Source organism: Pithys albifrons, chromosome 10 (genome assembly GCF_047495875.1).
Source record: "Pithys albifrons albifrons isolate INPA30051 chromosome 10, PitAlb_v1, whole genome shotgun sequence".
NCBI lineage: Eukaryota > Metazoa > Chordata > Aves > Passeriformes > Thamnophilidae > Pithys > Pithys albifrons.
The window spans coordinates 32812778-32830141 of record NC_092467.1 but is presented as its reverse complement, the minus strand read 5'-3'; the positions used below and the strand labels follow the sequence as shown (position 1 = coordinate 32830141).

The 17364-nt window shown below is 56.1% G+C and overlaps 1 protein-coding gene across 1 annotated transcript; it reads right to left on the bottom strand.

Annotated features, from left to right (window-relative positions):
• Window positions 1-239: 239 nt before the first annotated feature.
• On the bottom strand, window positions 240-16103 carry IL23R (interleukin 23 receptor). The gene is made up of 15 exons (XM_071565100.1): window positions 15986-16103; window positions 14737-14831; window positions 13525-13818; window positions 13315-13438; window positions 11529-11704; window positions 11224-11369; window positions 10454-10610; window positions 9561-9643; window positions 9090-9306; window positions 6879-7076; window positions 6420-6503; window positions 4805-4855; window positions 3056-3152; window positions 2522-2612; window positions 240-1846 (listed from the first exon to the last, which is right to left on the bottom strand). Exons 2-15 carry the CDS (start codon window positions 14792-14794, stop codon window positions 1229-1231), a joined length of 2394 nt encoding a protein of 797 aa, XP_071421201.1. The 5' UTR covers window positions 14795-14831; window positions 15986-16103; the 3' UTR covers window positions 240-1228.
• Window positions 16104-17364: the final 1261 nt, after the last annotated feature.

The following is a 17364-nucleotide window of genomic DNA, read 5'->3' as shown; positions in this document are numbered from 1 at the left end:
CCAGGCTCTCAGCCTTGTTTTCTGGCAAGAGGAGCATTTCCCCCCACGAGCTTTGGTAGTTCAGGTGACCGAGTTCAGCACAAGTCTCAGGATGTGGACATTGAAAAAAAATACCTTCCCCATCTCACACTGATGGTGTGTGGCTGTTCTTCTACAATTTCCTTCCTGCACAGGCAGCAATCACTAATTTTAGACTCACCTACATCAAACAGTCACATTTCTACCTTGGAAACAGTTTGCTGCTTCTGAAGAATAATCCTACCCCACCTTGCCAGGTATCCACTGCCCTGGAAATATCAGTGATAGATCTCTCGGGGTGTTAGAAGGAAACAAGAGCTCACAACCATGTTGGTTTGGAAATCTCCAGGATAAACAACAAACCTGATCCATTTGTGCAACAGCTGGTAGAGAAATGCATGCAGTGCCTGGGGAAAATTGAAAGAAATATGATATGGGAATGTTTTATAAGTCCCAGGAAAACCTGTGAATGGTTCCACGGCTGCTCAGCAGGAAGGAGACTCCTGCATGTCACCTTCTGAGTGTCAGAAATCCAAATTCCCAGTGGTGTGCCCCACAAATGCCACTTTGCTGTGCCACACTGTGCCTCCCACAGCACGGCTGAGGCACTGCCAAGTGCAGGGAGATGATAAATCCCTCACCCAAAGTGAAGGATTAGACCAGTGACCGACTCAGAGGGATTTTCAATCAGCCTGGCAGGAGATGCAGGATTGGGTTGTTCTTATGGAATTGGAGGGAAATGAAACTGGGTTGTTCTGTCACACAGAAAAGATTTCATGTTCTTGGCCCTCATGTCCGACACATAAATCCTCCTCAGTCCAGTGTCTCTTCATCAGGAGTAATCCCAAAATATTTCACATCTGAGGGATTTTTTTTATCCATCTTAACCACAACCATCTCCAGGGATGAAATGCTGCAAACCTTTAACAAGAGAATGGTGTTGAACAGTAATGGAACCATTTTGCATCTTGGCATTGCAGTTCCTACAGCAATCCAGGTTTTGTGGGGTTTGGCTTGTGCCAATGGGAGGCAAATTTAAAATTGTGATTTACTGGCCAAAGCTTTCCAGGCAGCCACAAGAATTTGTAGCTGAACAAGAGGGCAAATTTCAGACTGGGAGTTTTGCTCCAGCTCTGCTGTTGGCAAACTCAAATATCTGATCCCTGCCCTGGTCACCCCCTTGGAGCTTTCACAGCAATGACAATTCCTCTCAGAATAACCCTCCAGTGCTTTGTGGAAAGTAGGGCTTCATCTCCCCAGACTCCCTGTTCATGGACCTCATGCAGGACAGCAGCTCCTTGGGGACCAGCATTTGCTCTTGGTCACTGCTGGGTGGCCTCTGTCCCCACGGGCTCTCCAGGAGGGCCCCGTGTGCCCCCTGGGCTGGGGCAAACCCTTGGCTTTGCCCACTGTGGCTGCTGCTCAGGATGAGGTTGATCTTCTCCAGCAGACAGAGGTGGGATGTCCCTCCCTCCCCGTCCCACAGGTGGGGAATGGAGCTCGTGTAGTCCCCAAAGATGCTCAGCTCTGGCTCTGGGGGGGCCGAGGGGGGCTGTGCCTGGTACAGGTTGGCAGCGACGTATCCCAGCGCGTTCCCGTCGGAAATCTGGGGCTTGTAGTCACTGCTCTGCTCTGGGATCCTGGTGCTGGCAGCAACCACAGCCTCTGGGTGCTCCCTGTCCTCGGGCACCTCCCTGCTGGGCTCCCCTGGGGTGGCTGCACTCCTGAGCTCCTCCTGCGCCGGCACCTCCTGCACTTCCAGCACGGTGGGGTCACCGGTGGCCAGGAACGGCTCCTGGAAACCCTCACTCATGAACTCACCCTTGGCCTGGGAGAAAGCAAGAAGTGTTGTAACAAACTGGCAGATTTTACTGACAGGAGAGCTCTTATTAGAGCTTGGGGCAACCTGGTCCAGAGGTTGGGGCAACCTGGTCCAGAGGGAGGGTCCCTGCCCATGGCAGAGGGTGGAATGGGATGAGCTTTGAGGTCCCCTCCAGCCTGAGAGAGCTGTGGCCACTGAACACAGACTGCACTGAGGCAAGGTTTGAAGACTTGGCTAATCTGGGCTCCCACACACTTTGCAAATGCCTGGAAAATGATTCCTGATCACTTCCCAGTCTTTTAGAGGTCAAGCCTCTTCCCATCCATGTTTTTCACAGCTCCAGAGCAAGTTGCCTTGTCCCAAGTGACAAGTGACAGAACAAGGGGAAATGGCCTCAAGCTGTGCCAGGGGAGGCTTAGGTTGGGTATCAGTGAAAATTCCCTCCTGGAAGGGGCTGTCCAGCCCTGGCACAGCTGCCCAGGCCAGGGGTGGAGTCCCCATCCCTGGAGGGATTTAAAAGCCACGTGGATGTGGCACTTGGGGACATGGTCAGTGGTGGTGCTGGGGGACAGTTGGACTCGATGATCTCAGAGGGATTTTCCAACCTAAACAATTCTGTGATTCAAAGCTGTAACCTGAGGGCAGGTGAGTGAAGCAAAGCAGAGATAACCCTGCCCTTACCTGGAGGGACTTCACCACTCTGCTGTTCTCCATGTGGGGAAACTCTTCAAACAGCCACTCTGGCAAGAGCTGCACGACGGTGCCTTTAATCCTTCACCAAACCCAAGAGAACAAACCCCAAGATATTAATTCATCACATGAATCAGTTGTTCTTCATGCAGGATGAAACTGTCCTGGCAGGAGGGAACACAAAGTGCATCCAGCCTTTGAGGTGGCTTGGAAGTCCTGGGGTCACCCCATATGGGTGGGTTTCCCCCTTCTGTTTTTTTTCAACAATTCTGGTTGTGTGTTTGGTTGATTTTTTTGTTGGTCTCTGCATTACTGGAGAGCACACAAGTATCTTTGGAGACAACAACCTGGTGGATGGGTGATGTTGCCCCCAGTGAAAGGACTGCAGAGAAAGGGATTGGCTTCTGTAGTTGATTTTAAAATATCCCAGAAGAAGTTTTGTGTTTCTTCTACACACTAAAAACACTTACTTAAAAAACTATGAGTTAGAAATAAGGAAAACAAATGTGGAGGAGAAAGTAATACCTTTTTCTGGCTGATTTTTTAAACATTAGAACTGCAAAAACGACTGATAATGTGACCATGCTGATGCCCAGTGCCAGGAACACTCTGGTGTCATCATCTGCCAAAGGAAGGAGAGGGAGCAGGTCATGCCCAGGGGCTCAGTGGAGGGATGCAGTCAGTACCCATTCCCTACACAGCCTTCCCTTCCCCTCCAGAAGTGTTGAAATGAATTCTTCAGTTTATTTGGTTTTGCTTTTGGTTTAAGTGTTGCAACAGATCATGATGTGACCTTTACCAGAAGATGTGCAAACCAGACCATCAGCACCGTTAGAAAAATGGGTGGGAAATGCTGAAACGGGTCCCTGGTTCCAACTGCAAGATGGAAACAGTCTCTGCCTGTTGTGGTCTATGCTGATATTGTATTTTCCTTCTTTTCTCACCTCCTAATTGTAATGTGCATTATCTTTTCAGTCTCATAGGAAAGCAAAACTCCAGGTTTGCATTATGGGAGAGCACTGAAACCTTCCCTCATAGAATCATAGAATGGATTGGGTTGGAAAAGCCCTTTGAGGTCATCAAGTTCAACCCTTGATCCAACCCCACTGTGATCACCAGCCCAGGGCACAGAGTGGAGTGGTGATCACAGTGGGGTTGGATCAAGACGTGGTGGATTCTCACTCAGTGCCACATCCATAGAATCACAATCATGGAATGGATTGAGTTGGAAGAGATCTCTGAGATCATCAAGTCCAACCCTTGATCCAACCCCACTCTGTGCCCTGGGCTGGTGATCACAGTGGGGTTGGATCAAGATGTGGTGGATTCTCCCTCAGTGCCACATCCAGAGAATCACAGAATGGATTGGGTTGGAAAAGACCTCCAAGATCATCAAGTCCAACCCTTGGTCCAACTCCAGTCCCTTTACCAGATCATGGCACTCAGTGCCACAGCCAAGCTCAGCTGAAAAACCTCCAGGGATGGGGAATCCACCCCCTCTCTGGGAGGGCACTGAGGAGGAGAAGAACTGGCCTTGGTGCCTCCAGCAAAAATAGAATCACAGAATCACTTGGGTTGGGAGAGAGCTCTGAGATCATCAAGTCCAACCCTTGATCCAACCCCACTGTGATCACCAGCCCAGGGCACGGAGTGCCCTGGGCTGGTGATCACAGTGGGGTTGGATCAAGATGTGGATTCTCACTCAGGCTGGTGATCACAGTAGGGTTGGATCAAGATGTGGATTCTCACTCGGGCTGGTGATCACAGTGGGGTTGGATCAAGACATGGTGGATTCTCACTCAGTGCCCTGGGCTGGTGATCACAGTGGGGTTGGATCAAGATGTGGTGGACTCTCACTCAGTGCCACATCCAGTGTCACCTTAAACACCTCCAGGGATGGGGAATCCACCCCCTCTCTGGGCAGCCCATTCCAATCCCTGAGCACTCTCTCTGCAAAGAATTTCTTTCTGATCTCCAACTTCAATTTCCCCTGGCAGAGCTTGAGCCCATCGTGCCCCCTTGTCCTATTGCTGAGTGCCTGGGAGAAGAGACCAACCCCCAGCTGGCCAGAACTTCCCTTCAGGCAGTTCCAGACAGTGCTGAGGTCACCTCTGAGCCTCCTCCTTGTGGGACACGTCCCTACCGAGGGAAAAAGTCCTTTTTTTGGACCCTCCAAACATACAGGAGCTCTCAATTCCCTGCTGGTTAAACCTTCCACTTCTGGCCAAGGAGAAAGCCTGGCTTAACAAGTCTGAGCTACCAAGGTCTTCTTACCATGGGGGATCTCCCTGTAGATGCTGCCCAGGAGAGGCTCCTCTGGAGGGACTGAAACAGAGAAGGGAAAAAATGTCCATGATTTCATTTAGAGGTCAGTGGGTGACACAGAATGTATGGCTGGGGTTTATTTTGTTAATATTGTTTGGAAAATAAATAATGGTGTAACGAGGAAAAAAAAATTAATAATCCCTGAAGTAATTAATGACTCCACCTTTGGCTGGAAAATGGACAATGAACATTCCCTTTCTGAGATCCAGTTAAATGGGATGCTGATCAACACACATCAGCTGCAGAACATCTTCCACACACATCACTCCCCTCAGCACCTGAAACAAGAATTTATTCTGCCTGGGGAGCTGAACATCATTTCTCATGAGCACCTACAGGTTATTTAACGGGGTGTCCAGAGAAGCTGTGGCTGCCCCAGCCCTGGGAGTGTCCCAGGCCAGGCTGGACAGGGCTTGGAGCACCCTGGGACAGTGGGAGGTGTCCCTGCCATGGCAGGGGGTGGGATGGGATGAGCTCTGAGGTCCCTTCCATTCCAGGATTCTGTGATTTCCCAAGGTGCCTGAATCCCATGGGAATGAACTTTCTGGCACTTTGTTGGTGGGATGGGCTGTGTGGTGAGGGAAGATCTGCAGCTGATGAGTCTGCCATGGCAAGAAGGGCATTTCTGCTAAAATAAGCAGCAATTTTCCTTCCTGGCCAAACTCAGCAATTCCCTTGGGATCTCTTCTCCCTCTCAAACAGGTGCTGCCATTGCTGCTGCAGAAAAGGGGTCCTGCCCAGAGCCAAAGGCTGTCAGTGTGTCTGTGAACTGCCAACCCCCTCAGGTGCCACCTGCAGGTACATCCAGCTCTGGCAAGGCCCCAAGAGCACTGACAGGTCTTAATGACCCTGACTAGACTCACCTGGGACCTCCATTCCTGCCCAGGGGCTCTTTTTAAGCTCAGTCCTGGCTCTCCCTCCCTCTTTGGGCTGTGCTGGAGGAGTTCTGGGGGTCAGATCTCTGGTCTGACTTCCTGACTTGATCTCAGCCCTTCCTTGTCTCCATGGACCTGCCCAGCTCTTGAGGGCAACCAAAGCCAACCCACAGCTGTGGAGATGATGATGTTCCTCTGCAGGCTGGGTTGTGCTCCTCTCTAAAACAATTTCCAGAGCTGAAACTGCCTGGTGGAGTTGGAGATGCCCTTATTCATTGCAGAGGGGCTGGACCATGTGAGCTTAAAACCAAGCCCAAGTGTTCTAAGATTCCTGCTCCAGGTAAGGAGAGGGGGGCTGTGGTTTGGCTGGTTGGTCTCTGCAAAAGCTGTTTCCTGTGTTTTGCTTTATTTATAACACTTGTGAAAGGGAGAACAACTGCATTGGTGTACCTGGTGAAGCCAGAAGTGGCTCTCATGCATTAGGTGTGTCCACAGGAGGGGACACCAGCTGGGGAAGGTTTTCCTACAGATGCATTGATAAAAGCTTCTAATTTCATGTCCTGTAGTCAGGAGTTTCCATCTAGAGCCCTGCTCTCCTCTGGTCACTGGGAGGGGTTTACATCTTGGTTTTTGGGCTCAGGAATCCCCTCAGACTGGCAGGTTGTGGGGCACAAGCAGCAGGTTCTCACCTTGGGCAGCGCTGGGTGTGCTGACTCCACTGGGGTAGACGGCGTAGACGGACACGTTGAGGCGACCCCCTGGCACTGCCTCTTCTGGGGAGAGCAAGATTTGCCTTTAAAATGTGTTTATAAGCTGCCCTGAAGGCTCTAGGCTTGTTCAAGGCCCTTTGCTCAGTGGTGGAAGTAGATGGAGCATCTCCTGTTCTTGCACAGCCCTCCATGGGTCCAGTGTGGGCTCCCTGTCTGCCCCCTCACCTGTCACTTCATCCCTTCCCTGTCCCTTCACCCAGGGAATCAAATCCCACTGATTGCTCTCAAGTCTCCTGTTGCTTCTGTCCTGCTTGTTCCCTAAGGGCTCTTTGTCCCACTCCCCAAAAACAGGTGGGCAGGGGCTCAGTTCAGACCCAGCTGCCTCCATATCTGTCCCATGAACTGCACAAGCAGCACAATCCCCCCGGAGGATCTTACCTGGGATGTAGGTGTGTGTTTCCTGGCTTGGGACTTTCTTCCAAAAATACTGCTCCTCCTGGCGGTACTGGGAGGTGGAAACCCACTCCACTATGAACCAGAGAGGGGCCCTCTGGCTGTGCTGGGGGGGCTGCCAGTGAACCAAGACCCTGCTCTGGTTCTCAGGCTTGACCTGCACGGCCTCTGGTGCTGGGAATGCTGTGGAGAGAAGTGGCAAGGGCTCTGTCACCCAACAGGCTCAGCTTTGGAGAGGGTCAGCTAAGGGCAAGCAAAATGTCTTTCCTGGAGGTGTTTAAAAATTGGAGAGGGAAGAAGAAATTATAGGTTTCATATTTTTATATATATACACACAAATTGTATAAATATATATATAAATCTATCTTTATATATTGATCCATATTTCATAGAATCATTTAGGTTGGAAAAGATCTTAAAGATCAAGTCCAATCATCCCCCAGCACTGGCAAGGCCACCACTGACCATGTCCCCAAGTGCCACATCCACAGGACTTTTAAATCCCCCATGGGATGGGGATCCACCCCTGCCCTGGGCATCCTATTCCAATGCCTGACAGACCTTTCCATGAAGACATTTTTCCCAATATCCAACATAAATCCCTTCTGCTCCAAGAGAAGGCCATTCCCTCTCCTCCTGTCCCTGTCCCTGGGGCACAGCCCAACCCCCTGTCCTGGCTCCCCCTCCTGGCAGGGATTGCAGAGCCAGAAGGTCCCCCCTGAGCCTCCTTTTCTCCAGGCTGAGTCCCCCCAGCTCCCTCAGCCCCTCCTGCTGCTCCAGCCCCTTCCCAGCTCCTTCCCAGCCCCTCCTGCTGCTCCAGCCCCTTCCCAGCTCCCTCAGCCCCTTCCCAGCTCCCTCAGCCCCTTCCCAGCTCCCTCAGCCCCTTCCCAGCTCCCTCAAGCCCCTTCCCAGCTCCCTCAAGCCCCTTCCCAGCTCCCTCAAGCCCCTTCCCAGCTCCCTCAAGCCCCTTCCCAGCTCCCTCAAGCCCCTTCCCAGCTCCCTCAAGCCCCTTCCCAGCTCCCTCAAGCCCCTTCCCAGCTCCCTCAAGCCCCTTCCCAGCTCCCTCAAGCCCCTTCCCAGCTCCCTCAAGCCCCTTCCCAGCTCCCTCAAGCCCCTTCCCAGCTCCCTCAAGCCCCTTTCCAGCTCCCTCAGCCCCTTTCCAGCTCCCTCAGCCCCTTCCCAGCTCCCTCAGCCCCTCCTGCTGCCCCAGCCCCGTTCCCTTCTCTCTGTTTATGTACATGTGTCACAAAAACACAACGTCAGCTTTGTTGTGTCCCTGAAATGTTTCACCTGTCATTTTTACAAGAAATGTGCATGATTCTGATAACCACGAGAGCTTAGGGAGTTTTTTTCCACTTTAATTCTCTTCAGTTTCTTTTTAGTCATTTATTTGTCCTCAGTTTGAATGGGACTTTCCCCTCCCATTGCTCATTAAAAGAGACGTTTTTCAGAACTAGGAGAGTGTGATTGTGGGGAAAACCAGAGCCCCTGGCACAGGGAGCATAAGAGGGCTCAGAAAGGGCTTTCCCCCCTCCTTTTCTGTCTGCAAGGACCCGGCTCACAGCAGGGGCCACGTCCCTGGCAGAGGCTGCAGGAGCCACTTTGGGGAGCAGAGGAGCAACTTGGGCAGGGCAACATTATTTTTAAGCTTGTTGCTGCAGCCTTAGGAGGTGAAGGGCTGAGATGCCAGTGCCTAAAGGGGCTCCAGGAGAGCTGGAAAGGGTTTTGGGACAAGGGATGGAGGGACAGGACAAGGGGAATTTCTTTCCACTGCCAGAGGGCACCGTTAGATGGGATATTGGGAAGGAATTCCTGTCTGGGAGGGTGGGCAGGCCCTGGCACAGGTTGGGCAGAGAAGCTGTGGCTGCCCCAGCCCTGGGAGTGTCCAAGGCCAGGTTGGACAGGGCTTGGAGCCACCTGGGACAGTGGGAGGTGTCCCTGCCATGGCGGGGTGTGGCACTGGATGGGCTTTGAGGTCCCTTCCAACCCAAACCATTCCAGGATTCCGTGGGTCTACATGCACCTGTTTGGCATCTCCATCTCTGAGGGATGTTGGACTTGCCTGGGGGATGTTGTGCCAAGTCTCTGCCAAGACTTTTCCCGTGCACATTCCAGAGTTTTCCCCCTGCAATCCTGACAAAAGCCAGTCTGTTACATCTGCAACTGGCCCGTGTGCCACCCTGAGTGCCATCCTACCTTCCTGGCCGCTGGCACCGCGGCTGAGGGTGATGCTGGCGGGGCTGGAAACCCCCTTGGCATTGTGAGCGGTGACGAGGAGGGTGTGGGCTCCCGGTGGCACCAGGACCGTGCACTCGGTGCGGGAGGTGTTGCAAAGCCCCACCGGTCCCCCGGGGGTCTCGGCGGCCACGGCGTAGCGCAGGATCCTCCCGCGGGCATCCCGGGGGCGCAGCGGCTGCGGGCACAGAGAGGCCGATGGGGTCAGGTGTGGGCTGTGACACTGAGACACCCCCCAGTGCAGGAGAGAGGTGGCCCTGGCTGGGTGGCACACGCGCGGGTTTTCCAAGGCTTTTACGGAATTCCATTGGGGTGTCATTTCCCCCCCATCCCTTGGGTGGGAGGGCTCCTTAGGGAGGGCGCTCCCTCCCGCTGCTCGGGGAGGAGCAGAGCACGCCCAAATGTCCCCGAGGCTGCCAAAAGCCGCTTTACCTTGATCAACACCGTCACCTCGTGGCCGCCGCCGGGGAGCGCCGGGCCCAGACGCCGCCACACATCGGGAGCCGCGGCGGGGGCTGCGGGAGGGAGCGAGCGTGGGATGGGGGGAAACACCCACGGGACACCCACCCACCCACCCGCGGGGTCCCATCCACACCCACAGCCCTTGCAGGAAGCCCCTCGTGGCCGTGTTTGTGCCGCTGTGAGAGGAAACAGCAGCGGGCGCTGCTTCTTGGGGCGAGCGCTTCGCCGGCTGCCTCAGTGCACCGGGGTGGGGGACAATGCCCCTCGGGCATCTCATCCCACCGCCGGCTGGCACGGCTGGGAGCTGTGCCCGAGCTCATCCCGGTGCGAGCAGCCGGCAGGGAAAGGGAGCTGTGCCCGAGCTCATCCCGGTGCGAGCAGCCGGCAGGGAAAGGGAGCTGTGCCCGAGCTCATCCCGGTGCGGGCAGCCGGCAGGGAAAGGGAGCTGTGCCCAAGCTCATCCCAGTGTGGGCAGCCGGCATGGAAAGGGAGCTGTGCCCGAGCTCATCCCGGTGCGAGCAGCCGGCATGGCTGAGAGCTGTGCCCGAGCTCATCCCGGTGTGAGCAGCCGGCATGGAAAGGGGGAAGCCGGCACAAGGTGATGGGTATTTGTGGCCGGTGCAACACCACGGCTGGGGTGTTTCCTCCACCCAGGGCAAGAGGTCACCAAATATGGTGTAATCATGGAATTGTTTAGGTTGGAAAAGCTCTCTAAGATCAAGTCTAACCATTCCCCCAGCACTGCCAAGGCCACCACTAACCCATGTTCCCAAGTGCCACATCCACAGGGCTGCTGAATCCCTCCAGGGATGGGAAACCCACCCCTGCCCTGGGCAGTCCAGACACACCACGTACATGCCCACCTGCCTCGGGGGTGGTGTAGAGGAAGGGGGGGCTCCAGGCACTCCAGGGGCTGTTGGTGGTGTTGAGCCTGCACCTGACCTGGAACAGGTACTGGGTGTCACTCTGCAGGTTGTGCTGCCAGCAGGGCCTGTCCTTTGCACCATCCCACACCTCCACCTGCAAGGGAAACAGGGTCCTGGGTGGGGGTGGGACCCAGCCGGCCCCCCACTGCCACCACCAGCCCCCCAGGAACAGTGGGGGTCACTGCCTTCCTCATCTGCACGGATGGGGATGGGCAGGGTCCACACTGTCCCCTCTGTGAACGCACAGGGCAAGCTGGGGGGCACAGCAAGACCCTTCCACCCTCCTACAATGCTGGGCTTCTGACACCTCAGGGGTTTGGGGGGTCCTGGGAGGGCTGGGATCCAGGCTCTGCCCCTGCCAGCACCCAGGGATGTTCCCAAAGGGACTGGGTGGACCTGAGCACTGAGCATTCCAGAGGATTTTGTGTCTTGTCCTTGCAGAGCAGATAACATTTGGAAATACTTGGAATTTTGCCCTTTTGCTTAAAAAGCTGAGATAACCCTGCCCACAAGGCTGTCTGCTCTCTTGAAAGGCACCAGCCCTCCTGCTGCCCAAAAGTGGGGGCTGCCTGTGGCTGGGGGTGCACGTTGCCCACCAGCACAGGAGCAAAGGGGTGGGTTTTGAGTGACCCCCCGTGAGGGTCTCCAGCAGGAACAGCGCCCGATGCTGCATGTGGGGGAGGTTTGGGTGGTCTGGGGGGTCTCACATGCCATGCTGAGGTGCCCGTGGCTCGGTGTCGCTCCTCACAATGCACATTTCCCAGCTGTGTCCGACTCCTCCAGCGGGTGGTGGTGGTGGGAGGGGATGTCTCTGTCGTCTCAGCGCCGGCGACCAGGGGCAGAGTCGGGATCACTGTGGGGAGAGCCAGGAATGGGAGGGGTTGGGGGCTGCCCTCAGGCACAGCTCAGGAGTGTCCCTAAAGTGACACCTGAGGGCAGGGCAGTGTGTGGCACATGCCCCAGCGTGACAGGCCCCTCAGGGAGGGATGGACAGACAGACAGACAGACATACCAATCTCCTGTAGGCTGAGGAGCTGCGGGGCTGAGCGGGCAGTGCCCAGCGCGTTCCTGGCCTGCACTGACACCAAATAGCAGCTCCTGTTGTGCAGTGCACTCAGGGGCACTGGTGAGTCTGCAGGGAACACCTTCTCCTCTTCCTCTTCCTCCTCCTCATCCTCTGCCACCACCCTGGGGAGCAGAAGGCAGCCTGTCAGTGCCCATCCCAGCACCTCACTCACCAGGATGGTGGCACTCCTGTGGCACCATGACCGTCACCAGGGCACGGCCATCCCCAAACCTGGAGTCTGTCACTCCTAAAGTGAACTGGAAAGTCACTCCTTTAGCTTCCTGACACTGCTGTGGGATTCGTGTTTTTGCAGCAGGAAGGGAACTTTCCTTTCTGGCTGTGTGGTTCAGTTTGAGCCCAAGCAAATTTAGACACGAGGTTTATCCCTTCTCTTTGCAAAGCCTCCGCATGATGGGATTTAATGACTTTAATAATTGAGTCAGAAAATCTGGTGCCAAGGGGACTTCAGTGGCAGTGGGCATGATGGGATGGGCAGGAAGGGCTGCGACATGCCAGGCTGGTGCTAGGGGGACTTTGGTGGCAGTGGGCATGATGGGATGGGCTGTGAAGATGCCAGGCTGGTTCCATGGGGACTTCAGTGGCAGTGGGCATGATGGGATGGGTGGGATGGGCTGTAACATGCCAGGCTGGTTCCATGGGGACTTCAGTGGCAGGGAGCATGCTGTGATGGGCAGGATGGGCTGTGAAGATGCCAGGCTGTTTCTATGGGGACTTCAGTGGCAGTGGGCATGATGGGATGGGTGGGATGGGCTGCGACATGCCAGGCTGGTGGCAGGGGGACTTTGGTGGCAGGGAGCATGCTGTGATGGGCAGGATGGGCTGTGACATGCCAGGCTGGTGCCATGGGGACTTCAGTGGCAGTGGGCATGATGGGATGGGTGGGATGGGCTGCGACATGCCAGGCTGGTGCCATGGGGACTTTGGTGGCAGGGAGCATGCCAGGATGGGCAGGAAGGGCTGTGACATGCCAGGCTGGTGGCAGGGGGACTTTGGTGGCAGGGAGCATGCCAGGATGGGCAGGAAGGGCTGTGACATGCCAGGCTGGTTCCATGGGGACTTCAGTGGCAGTGGGCATGATGGGATGGGTGGGATGGGCTGTGACATGCCAGGCTGGTGGCAGGGGGACTTTGGTGGCAGGGAGCATGATGGGATGGGCAGGATGGGCTGTGAAGATGCCAGGCTGGTGCCATGGGGACTTTGGTGGCAGGGAGCGTGCCATGATGGGCAGGATGGGCTGTGACATGCCAGGCTGGTGCCATGGGGACTTTGGTGGCAGGGAGCATGATGGGATGGGCAGGATGGGCTGTGACATGCCAGGCTGGTGCCCGCAGCTCTGCTTCAGGTTCAAGCTGGAGTTCCAGTTTCAGGATTTGGGCAGCGTTATGTTCACCCCCTCTTTAGGCTGGAGAGTCCAAGCAGCTGAAAACAACGCGTTGCTTCCTTGCCCCTCGGCAGGTTGGAATGTGTGCCGGGGCGTTAACGGTGCTGAGCACGGGAGTTCCCTCCTGCAGAACTCAACCCATGGTGAAAAGTGTGGTTTTCGAGCAGGAGGTGAGTAAACGTGAGCCGTAGGAAGTGCAACTAGGGCATGGCACCCGCTCGGAGCTGCCCCGCTGTCACCCGGCTCTGTGGCTGCCACATGCCCGTGCCGCGCTCGCTGCCAGCCCCGCTGCCCACCCGCAGCCCCACGGCCCCCCAGGAGCTCCCTCACCTGCGCAGGTGGAGGGTGCGGTGGGTGGGCAGGTGTGGCGGCCGCCCCGCGTCCCAGCGGCACTGCAGGAGCTCCGAGCCCTCGGCGATGGCACAGCTCAGGTTGCCGGGGGGGTCCGGAGGGTCTGCGGAGACAGGGAGGGGTGAATGTTCGGACACCCCCAGCCCCAGGCGCTGCACCCCCAGTGCCCGGTGCCCGCGGGGTACTCACAGCCGGCCCGGAGCTCGGCCCCGCACACCAGCTGGTCCCGCGCCGTGCGGGGACAGTGCGAGAAACAGGCGATGGTGGCGAAGGGCACGCGGAACTGGCGCAGGCGGAGCTGGACAGCGCTGCGGTTCAGGGGCTGCAGGGGCTCCTCAGCACGGCTGTAGTTGAGGAGGATGGTGAGCTGGGCTGAGGGGCAGCCGAGGGTGGAGAGGCAGTTGATGGAGATGTTGGAGCCCATCAGCACCACCGGAGCGGGGTCGACCCAGACGTGCCCCGAGCACTTGATGTTTGCGGCACCTGTGCCAACACCCGCGGGGTCAGGGGGGCTCCGGGTGGGTGGCCCAAGGGAGGGGATGTCCGTGGGCTGCACCGCTCTGCAGGGGGGGCTGCTTTGCTGGGGTGCAGCAGCAGCAGGGCCGGACCTGCAGCGAGGGGGTGCCAGCACTTCCAGCCACCCTGAGTGCCATGGGATGGGCATAAACCAGGGCCCCTGAGTGGTATTGGGAAGGAATTCCTGGCTGGGAGGGTGGGCAAGCCCTGGCACAGGTGCCCAGAGAAGCTGTGACTGCCCCATCCTTGGAAGTGTCCCAGGCCAGGCTGGACAGGGCTTGGAGCACCCTGGGCTGGTGGGAGGTGTCCCTGCCCAGGGCAGGGGTGGAACTGGAGGGGCTTTGGGGTCCCTCCCAACCCAAACCAGTCGGTGACTCTGTGATGAACCCCCTGCCTGCAGCAGTGCCCCAACACGAGGTGACTCATCCTGGCAGAGCAGAAACAGCCAATTTCAGGTCTTGCTCTAATGTTTAAATGAGTGCAGGGAAATAACCCACAGTGTCAGAGCTCTGATCCCCTGATTAGGGCAGCGGAGGCGCTGCCCTGCGCTATCAGATGGAGCTGTGCACCAGCCCCGGCTCGCAGCGCTATCAGCCCCATCTGGCCTTCCTGGAAAGGGCAAGGCTGTGCTCCTGCTGGGTGCCTGCGGGGCACATCCCACTGCTCAGCACAGCTGCTCCACTGGGGCTGCACATGCTCCCACCCCGGGGATGTGAGTGGGAAGGAGAGAGAGCTGCAGGGCATGGGACCCCCTCGCAGTGCTGGTGAAGTGCTCCCCCCAAAATCCTCATCTGGAGCTCTACAGTTGTCCTGTTTCCACCCTAAATCTGCTGCAGGAGGAGGGTGTTGGCTCTGGTGCTCAGCAAGGCCACGGTGGCCACTTACCTTGGCCCAGGCAGCAGAGCAGGACGTGGAACAGCAAAGCCTCTCTGGTCCCCACCATGGCCTGGGCTGCAGCCACTGGCCACACATGGCATAGTCTGTGGGAGGGAAGGGGATGCAGCAAATCCTCCTGGAAACCAACTCCAGCACAGGAGGGAGCACCAGGAGGGGATGGGAGCAGGAAACCTGGATTTACAACAGGGAAACTGTGACTGAGCAGCCTGAGAGTCTCCCTGGGAGATGGGCTTGGAGGGGCAGGGGGATGCTGCCCCTCTGCTCAGCACTGGGCAGGCATATCTGGAATGCTGGGACCAGGTCTGGAATCCCCTCAGGATGGGAGAGGCATGGACAGGGGCCTGGAATCCCCCCAGGATGGGAGAGATGGACAGTGGCCTGGAATCCCCCCAGGATGAGAGAGATGGACAGGGGTCTGGAATCCCCCCAGGATGGGAGAGCATGGACAGGTTGGAGTGAGTCCAGCAAAAGTGCCTGAGGATCTGGAGCACCAGGGAAATGTGGAAGGGCTGGGAGAGCTGCTGGAGAGGAAGAGGCTCAGGGGGGTTTAAATCTTTGGATATAGTGGGGAAGTAAAGATGAGGGAGCCAAACCCCTCCCAGCGCTGCCCAGGGCAGGACAGGAGGCAATGGGCTCACAGTGGAAATCAGAAAATTCCAGCTGGGCATAAGAAAAAGCTCTTTAGAGGTGGCCCCACACCGGGGCTGCTGCCCTGAGGACTCACCCTGCAGGCTCCATCCCTGGGAATGCTCAGACATGGTTTTGTGGGACAAACTTTCTGTTTCCATAAGATCTTTCCCACAGGTCCTGCCCAAGTTAAGCAATGGCTCTTCCCAGCAATGAACCTCCTGAGTCAGCCCCAAAACCTCAGGCCAGGGCTTCCCACCTCTCTCTTGTGTCCACATCCCCCAGTTTTATTTAATTTTTTCTCTGCTCGTTTTGCCTTCCCCCTGGGCCTGTTTGGATGCATCCCAGGACAAACTTGCTCCAGATGGGAAGCCCAAACTCACCAGCCCCGTGGGGATGGGGATGGGACAGCTTTGAAACAACCAAGGCACAGGGTGATGTGCAAGGAAATGCAGCATCCTGGGGGGAAATTGCTCTTTTCCATGAAAAACATCCTCCTGGGAGCAGTCCCTGACCAGACCTGACACCCCCATTCCCCTACCCAGGGTTGAACACCCAGGAAAGCCCCACACCCCCCCTCACTTTCTTTTCAAATAACCCCAGGCAATACCTGATGTCAGGAATGGCAAATTTTCCCTGGAGGGACAGCAGAGTCTGCAGTGAAAGCTTCAAAATGCTGTTTTTCAACCCAAACTAGGCCAGCAGCGACAGCGAGTGCTTTGGTGTTTCTCCTGCCATGTGAACTGACCTGGTTTGGTTTAAGGGCTTTTCAAATACTCATCAGTACTGAGTCAAATTTCAAGTGCCTCCCTATTACCTGACCTACTAAGAGAAGCTGAAGTGCCTGTGAGCCTTCTGCAAGTCAGAGCAAATGAAAAAATACAACTCATGTCCTGTGAAAAGAACTGAAAAGACACTAAATCTGCCCCACTACCAGCTTTGCAAGGGACTGCAGGCTCTGCCTCCTCTGGGAATCACTCACATTCCTATTTTTATTCCAATTTATAAGTGTTTGCAAACTCCAAAGCCAAAGGAACGAGACTGTTGCCCTTGCTGGGAGATGCTGGGCTTTGGCCTCATCTCTCTTGAAGTCTCCTCATGCATTAGTGCTAAAGAAATGGGAAGCAAACAAAGAAGGAAAAAGTTGCCCCATCCCATTCAAGCCCAAGCCAAGCGGAACCTTCACCGGTGGCTGTGCCAGGAGGGGATAACAAACAGGAGCAGCAGGTGAGGACCATGAGCTGGGGTATTTGGGGTTTAAATAGAGCAGGCTGAAAGCTGGGGGAAGCAGAGGGTCCTCACCTTGGCAGTCCTCAGGTCATGTTGTGCTGGGATCCTCCTCCTGCTGTGGCTGGAGCTGCTGAGTGCGGGGAGAAGCATCGGTGAGTGTCAGCGAGGTGAGCAGTGGGGCTGACCCAGATCACAGCACCAAAACCAGAGAGTTTCCAGTCTGAGTCAGTCCATGGGAAAACCCAACATCCCTTAAAGGAGCAGCCTCAGGGGAAGGGGTGCCTTCTGAAAGTTCTTACAGAACCTGGAGACACCCCAGCAAAGTTAAATCCATCCCAGGTGGATTTTTATGGTCGTGTTGAAGTATACGAGGCGATGGGAGCCCAGCGGAGGGTCCTGGGTGCTGGGCTGAGCTCCATCACTGAAAGGACATTTTCCTGCTAATCCCAGAAGGGTGGGATGAAGAGTCCTTAAGCACTGAGGTTGTTTTCACCAGCAGTGAGTGTCACCCCTGTGTTTGTGCTGGTCCCCAACTCATCCAAGGACACTCCAGGTTGTGGATCCCCAGGGCTGAGAGGTCCAAGGCTCCAGGGATGCTCCAGTGCTCTCCATCCCACTGGCTATTCTCTGCTCCCAAACCCTGGCTCTGCAGAGCCTGTGGCTTCCTTTCTCACGTCGGTTGAAGAGTTAAACCTCAAAAACAGTGTTAACCTCATTAGAGGCTGCAACCACAGGAAATACCGCACTGCTCCCGCCTCT

Coding starts and splice junctions, on each gene's coding strand:
- IL23R (XM_071565100.1), bottom strand. CDS start 14,794: ATGGTGGGGACCAGAGAGGCTTTGCTGTTCCACGTCCTGCTCTGCTGC. Junction 13,439..13,524: donor GGCCGAGCTCCGGGCCGGCT/GTGAGTACCCCG, acceptor CTGTCTCCGCAG/ACCCTCCGGACCCCCCCGGC. Junction 6,504..6,878: donor AACACACACCTACATCCCAG/GTAAGATCCTCC, acceptor TGCTCTCCCCAG/AAGAGGCAGTGCCAGGGGGT.